This window comes from Papaver somniferum, chromosome 9 (assembly GCF_003573695.1).
Source record: "Papaver somniferum cultivar HN1 chromosome 9, ASM357369v1, whole genome shotgun sequence".
Taxonomy (NCBI): domain Eukaryota; kingdom Viridiplantae; phylum Streptophyta; class Magnoliopsida; order Ranunculales; family Papaveraceae; genus Papaver; species Papaver somniferum.
This window is the reverse complement of record NC_039366.1, coordinates 15,562,465-15,569,265: the sequence shown is the minus strand read 5'-3', so window position 1 is coordinate 15,569,265 and position 6,801 is coordinate 15,562,465. Positions and strand designations below refer to the sequence as shown.

General features: G+C 35.4%; 1 protein-coding gene across 1 annotated transcript; it reads left to right on the top strand.

The window, feature by feature from the left end:
* The first annotated feature begins 3,897 nt into the window (after nt 1–3,897).
* On the top strand, nt 3,898–6,440 carry LOC113311451 (polycomb group protein FIE1-like). Its single transcript, XM_026560289.1, has 13 exons — nt 3,898–4,098; nt 4,187–4,252; nt 4,347–4,469; nt 4,614–4,694; nt 4,787–4,879; nt 4,992–5,067; nt 5,204–5,277; nt 5,358–5,423; nt 5,629–5,673; nt 5,833–5,929; nt 6,008–6,071; nt 6,229–6,288; nt 6,368–6,440. Exons 1-13 carry the CDS (start codon nt 3,898–3,900, stop codon nt 6,438–6,440), a joined length of 1,119 nt encoding a protein of 372 aa, XP_026416074.1.
* The last annotated feature ends 361 nt before the right edge of the window (nt 6,441–6,801 follow it).

Here is a 6,801-nt window from a genome sequence, read left to right as displayed (position 1 = left end):
GTCGGTCAATATTAAGGGTTCTTCCATGGAACATGACACATGTAAAAAAAAAGGTACCCTGGTAATTCTTACGTAGGCATGTTGAATGATTCAATAAATGCACTAGTGGTCATAGTGACGTCATGCCAGATGTAAGGTTTTACGATTTTAAACCTAAGCTAAAAACCACCATCAACAAGTAGATACACTGTTGTATCAACTGCATAACCCCAGAAATTCTTTGGTAAATATTTTGTTCTTCTTATACTTCTTGCCATCTCCATTATGGTCCCGTTCTTTCTTTCAGGTACACCATTCTATTGAGGTGTATATCTTGTTGTTAGGTGATGTAGAATACCATGTTCTTACAAGATGTCCACATGAGCATACTCTATATTTGAAAGTTGATACTCTTGGCAATCATATTATAGTACGTTTTTATGTGGATGATCTCGTATTTACTGGAAATAGTTCTGAGATGATTAATGAATTCAGGGAGGACATGGTGAAGGAGTTTGAAATGATATATCTTCATTTGATGTCATATTTTCTTGGTATTGAAGTACAACGAACTGAAAGAGGAATTTTTATTAATCAAAAAAGGTATGTTGAATGAATTTTGAAGCGTTTCAAGATGGATAATTGTAATCCAATTCTAACACTAGTAGAAGAGAGATTGAAATTAAAAAAAAATATGGATCAAGAGAGCTTCTGAATTCAACAGAATTTAAAGGTCTTGTTGGATGTTTGAGATATTTGACTGCTACAAGACCTGATATCATGTATGCAGTTGGGTTGGTTAGTAGGTTCATGGAATCTCCTAGACAATCACATTTACAAACTGCAAAACGTATTCTGAAGTATGTAAAAGGAACAACAAGCATGGGAATCTTCTATACCGTATCAGAAGATCCAAAGTTGGTTGGTTTTACTGATAGTGATTGGGCTGGGGATACATAAGGAAGAAGAAGTACATCAGGTTATGGATTTCAGTTGGGATTTGGTTTTTTCTCTTGGTCATCTAAGAAGCAACAAGTTGATGCGTTATCTACAACAGAAGCTGAGTATATAGCTGCTAGCAACTGTGCTACTTAGGATGTATGGTTAAGAATGATGCTGAAATCATTGTTTCAAGAACAAACAACACCAACAACAATAGTTTGTGATAATAAGTCGACAATTTCACTAACTAAGAATCATGTGCTTCATGGGAGAAGTAAACACATTCATTTACTTGCGTGGAAAGCTAGGAATGATTATCAAAGAGTATCTTGGTTTAAGGGAGGATGTTGAAGAATAAACCAAGATACTATGAAGAAGACAAAAGGGATCAACAAGTATTGTTGATACAAGTAGTATGGATCAACTATGAGAGTTGACAGAATGAGGTTGGATCAAATGGTACAGTTGACATGTGAATGGATGAACAAGTATTGTTGATACGGTGGTACGATATTTAAAAGTTTACTTGGTTTGCAAGTATTACTGGTTTTAAGAGTTTGTTTACGTGAGAATTGTCTAGAAGTTTCTTTGTTAGAGTTTGATTATGTTAGGAAAGTCTTTTTACTTGAGAGTCAAGTTTGTCAGTCATATAAATAGGTTGTTGAGCCATGAGTCGAAACACATCAATTAAGAGAATTTTGTTTGAGTTTAGTTTTTGTGTTCTTTCATTAAGTTTTTGATATCAGATTTTCTACATTTAGGATGCATCACAAACCTCAACTTTTCTCCTTGTTCTAAACGAGATGGATGATTTATTCATTCAGATGGTCCATATGGTGGTACATGTGTTTGATGATGCATCACAAATCTTAACTTTCCTACTTGTTTATCAAGAGCGTGTTCTTCTGATGATATAGTTGAACAACTAATGAAGAAGATTAAGAAGACAAATAGGAACACGGTTTGTAACCTATGCGGTTGAACAAGAAAATGCTTTGACATCTTTTCTTTTGATTAATAATTTCTTTTCCAAGTTATTAATGTATATACTTCGCTCTGATTTAGATAAGGAAAACCTAGTAATACAGCCTTATAAACGTAGACGATGTATAATGTATGAATAGAATGGTAAAATAAAAAAGGGCCAGATACTTGAAGTATGTAACCCGACCACATCGTTGCCTCACCGAAATTTTTTAAGTAGAATGGTAAAAACATTTAACGTTCAAAAGTCAGACGCTATGAAATTTTCCAAAGGCAGTGGTTTGCGTACAGTTCAGATGGAGGTACATCCATACATGCTCTTCTAATATAAACTTCTTTCTCAAAAAATAAATAAAAATAGTAGCTACATCAAATTTCAATAAAATCCCCAAGTTTGTTTCTTATGGAATTCTTTTAGGATATCTTTTGTTTCAATCAACTTCCCTTCTTGTTCATCAAAACCAGCAGCATCTGAGGAAATAGTTTAACCATTAGAATAACAAAAGAAGAAGATTAAGAAGAACATTAGCATTACTGTTTGTGACCTCTGTAGTTGATGAAGAAACTTTTTAGACATTTTTTCAGCTGGTTGTTTTTCTTCTTTTATCTTGTAAATTATTATTTATACATTTTTATCTATTTTGTAAGGTCAACCTAATAATATTGATCAAACGCAGAAGATTTTAAGGATTGGTGAATCTTTTGAATTAATTTTAAAACCAATGAATTATAATGTTGGGCAATCGGCAAGAACAATCAGAATGCTAGAACTAGAAGTACATCGGTACGGTGAAATGTCAAAAATTCTTATTTTTTTGATTCTGGATCATGGTGAGGTTCTTTCTATACACCGGAACCTCCATCCATTAGATCGAAACCAGTCTGCGCTTTCATAGGACCAAACTGAGAGTGAGCAACATAGACAAACCTTCCTTGCCGACTTGAGTTTCTAGTATGAGGCGTCTTCCGTCTCAGAGTTGTTGGCTTCGAATGATACACTAAATACTAATACGGTTCTGCACTAGCGCTTTCCCACCAGTTCCCTTACACATACGAGGGTAAAAAGCGCCTTTCTCTCACTGGCTTTTGCCGTAGTACGCTAAAAAGTCACTAGTAGTCATTTACATAGAAATGTCTTTTGATTAAAAGTAACCCCAAAGGTGTCACTATCCATCCACAAAAAAACCCGCCAAAATAATAGTAATACAAAAACCCCAAAAAAATAAAAGTAACATAAAAATTTCAAAGATTTTGATGAAACCTCATAGATTTTGACGAAACCAATTTTTGGTTTCATTATAAAATTTGATGAAACCAATTTTGAAATTTGGAGTTTTTGTATCAATTTTTTAAAATTTGGGATTTTTGTATCAATTTAGTTTAAGATGGAGTATTAATGGATCTTAACATTTGGGTGGGGTTTTTGTACCACAAGTTTGGTCACCTTGGATTTTTATGACTAGTTTTGTTGATTAAACGACTGTTTACTAATTAAGGAGAAAAAACTCCTTGTCTTCAAATCTTCATTACAGGAAGTAGGTTAACAAATGTGGATTATGGACAATACTGTAAATGGGATTTTTGTTGATTCTGCCTTAATAAAAGCAAAGATCCTCTACAGGTTCTAAGATCGTTGTCAAATTAAACAGAAACTATTAAGTACGGAGTAACATTTTATCCCAAGAATTTGTATCGACATTCATGACCAGGTTACCTGATTTTGCATTAGAATTTAGATTCATGACCAGGTTACCTGATTTTGCAACGAATGATTAGTTTTTGGAATTTAGATTCATGACCAGGTTACGAGAATAATTTCCCTTTTTGGTAAGAAACCATTGTATAACGTAATAACTTCGAAGGTCATAGTGTTTTATTTTTTTTCATATCATCCGAAACTTAAACTTTGAAAGAAAAAAATTGTCAGATCGTAAATCAGCTGAGAATTTGCATCTAAAAATTGTCAACCGTTGTTGCACTAGGGCAACTCTAATGGCGAAGATACCAACACCACCACCAACAAAATTAGGTTGTGAAGGAGCAGTAGGTTCATTGACGCTAATTTCGACCAAAAAGAGAGATTACAGAGTTACCAGCAGAATTCAAGAGGGGGAAAGTCCAATATATTCAATCGTCTTTAATTTTATGGATTCTCGTTACTTCAATGTTTTTGGTACCGTTGGTCAAAACCGGGTCAGTAAATATGATTATCATAATCTTGGTCAATGCATACAATTTCGGGTTTAAGTCCCTAAAATTTTGACTTTTAAGCTTTTTCCAGGTAAATGTTTACCAGTGCCTTGAAGGAGGAGTAATTACTGTTTTACAGTCTTATGTTGATGAAGATGTAAGTAAAGATTTTTTTTTTTTTTTTTTTTTATCGAGCTGGTAGTTTAACCATCTGATGCATGTCTGGTTTAGTCATGTATTGCATAGTTCAGGAGGAAGAGTCATTCTATACTTTGAGTTGGGCTTGTAATATTGATGGGAATCCATTGTTAGTTGCTGGTGGACTCAAGGGTATTATACGTGTCATTGATGCTGGTAGTGAAAAAATACATAAGGTATCTCAGACACCATTTTGTTTTATCTTTTGATATCTGTGACCTAATGCCTTTTCTGTATCCAATCTTGGTTGTTGCGATATTAGAAACTCCTGTTATGGAGAATTGGTAACAGGAATTGATACTAGTGTGGTGTATCTGCAGAGTTTAGTTGGTCATGGAGACTCCATAAACGAGATCAGGACGCAAGCATTGAAACCTTCACTTGTGGTATCTGCTAGTAAAGTAAAAAATGCTCAGATTTTCCAACTATGAGAAATATGGTCGTTCTGTTATTTGGTTAGCATATATGGTTACTTAATTGGTCAATTAAACAGGATCACTCTGTACGTATTTGGAATATACATACTGGGGTTTGCATTTTGATTTTGGCTGGAGCTGGCGGTCATCGCGACGAAGTTTTGAGTGTGGTGCGACCTTTTCTTTTCCTTTCGTTTATGTTTGTTTAATAATATGTAGTGGGGTGGACATAGTTAGGTGCATATTGCATATATATATATAACTGGAACTCGTGTGCTGTAGGATTTCCATCCTTCGGACATATACCGTATTGTAAGTAGTGGCATGGATAACACCGTTAAGATATGGTCCATCAAAGGTATTAGTCTAATCTTTCTTAATCTTTCTTGTTGAACAACTATGTAAGCCGTCCAAGTTGTGCTCTTGACATATCGTGAAGTTGAAGATATGTGTTATGGCTACTAAATGACATACTGAACTGTAACTGTTGTTAGCATGGACAGACCTTCCGTCATTTACATGGACAGACCTTCCGTCAAAGTTTACCACAAAGTATTTGCAATTCCCAGTAAGTAGAAGCCATAATTTCGTTCATCTTTGAGTTATGTTTTACTCTTGTTTCCAGTATGATGACTTTTTATTTTCCAGGTATTTACCATGCATACCAATTATGTTGACTGCACTAGGTGGCTTGGTGATTTTGTCTTATCAAAGGTAATGTTACTTGGTCGATGCCCGTGATCTACTTTCAGTGGCGTTCTCCATTCGGTTATATCTAAATGTCTTTTGCATGCTTTGCATCAACTATATCAGTCATCTGACCTCAACTTGTAGCATTATTCGAGTGGTGTAACTGGGATTTGATAAATTAACTTTAGCACCATGATTTATTGTCACTGAATTTTGTGTCACAACACAGAGTGTTGACAACGTAATTGTCTTGTGGGAGCAAGGCCCTGGAGAGGTTGGTACATGAACTCGCAATATTTCCTTTTGTTACTTTAGCTTATTCATGCATATAAGAAACTGTGTCATTCCGAAAGATACATTACGGATGTAACATGCGAGCCAAAATGCATATTTTCAGCCCTTATAATTTGTGAATATTTGTTTCAATTTCCAGAGTACAGTTGACATTCTTCAAAAGTATCCTGTTCCGGAGTGTGATAGATGGTTTATCAAGTTTTCTTGCGACTTTCATTACAATATAATTGCAATAGGTAAGGGAAACTGCTAATCCAGGCTGGTCAAAGCTTCATTGGCCAATCTTCTAGAAATCTCATATTCTGGTTTAACAGGTAATAGGGAAGGGGAAATCTTCGTGTGGGAGCTCCAATCTAGCCCACCTGTTCTCATAGCCAGGTTCTACTTTTTTTCCCCTTCAATGCTCGCTCACCCTGCGTGGGAAGTAAAGTGGGTCATGACTCATGACAACTGAATAATGAACTTGGATGTACTTCCAAGCACAATGTTTTCATTTCATTTCATCTCTGCTACGGAACTCTTTTTGCTGTTTCAGGTTATCTCATCCTCAAAGCAAGGTTGAAATTAGGCAAACTGCTACATCGTTCAATGGAAGGTAATTCCAAATAGTAAATTCGGTTGTAAATAGTAGTTCTTTCTTCGGATGACCTCAATGAAAATGAATAATTGGACAGCATCATCCTTGGCTGCTGTGAGGATGGGACGATATGGCGCTGGGATGCAAGTCAGCAGCAAGAACTGCAGTAGATACCAACAGCACATTACTGAAAATGCCTGCAGTTCCATCCACATTTCTTTTTATAAGGTACCATGGAACACATGGTTGATCATGGACCGTTTATAAACTGTTGATACCGGAAATTAGTTGACTTGTTATAGAGGCAAGATTTTCTGCCAATGGGGTCAAAATTTGAATTGTTGAAGTTTTCTATGATGTTTGGAAAGAATTATTGCTCTCTCTTATATTTATCGGAAGAGTACATATCTTCCAGAAGATGAGCCAACTAAGTTAGAAAAGAATGCGCCATGCTCTTAGTAAAACCACGAGTTGTTTGTGAAATGTCTACAAAAATGAATGGCCGAGAGGAGCTTAGTTTCGCAAAATGTT

Bases quoted from the DNA above. Each gene is read 5' to 3' on its own strand.
- LOC113311451 (XM_026560289.1), top strand. From the start codon at position 3,898: ATGGCGAAGATACCAACACCACCACCAACAAAATTAGGTTGTGAAGGA. The intron at 4,470-4,613 runs GTATCTCAGACA...GTGTATCTGCAG, and splicing joins GTAGTGAAAAAATACATAAG to AGTTTAGTTGGTCATGGAGA. The intron at 5,930-6,007 runs GTAAGGGAAACT...CTGGTTTAACAG, and splicing joins TTACAATATAATTGCAATAG to GTAATAGGGAAGGGGAAATC.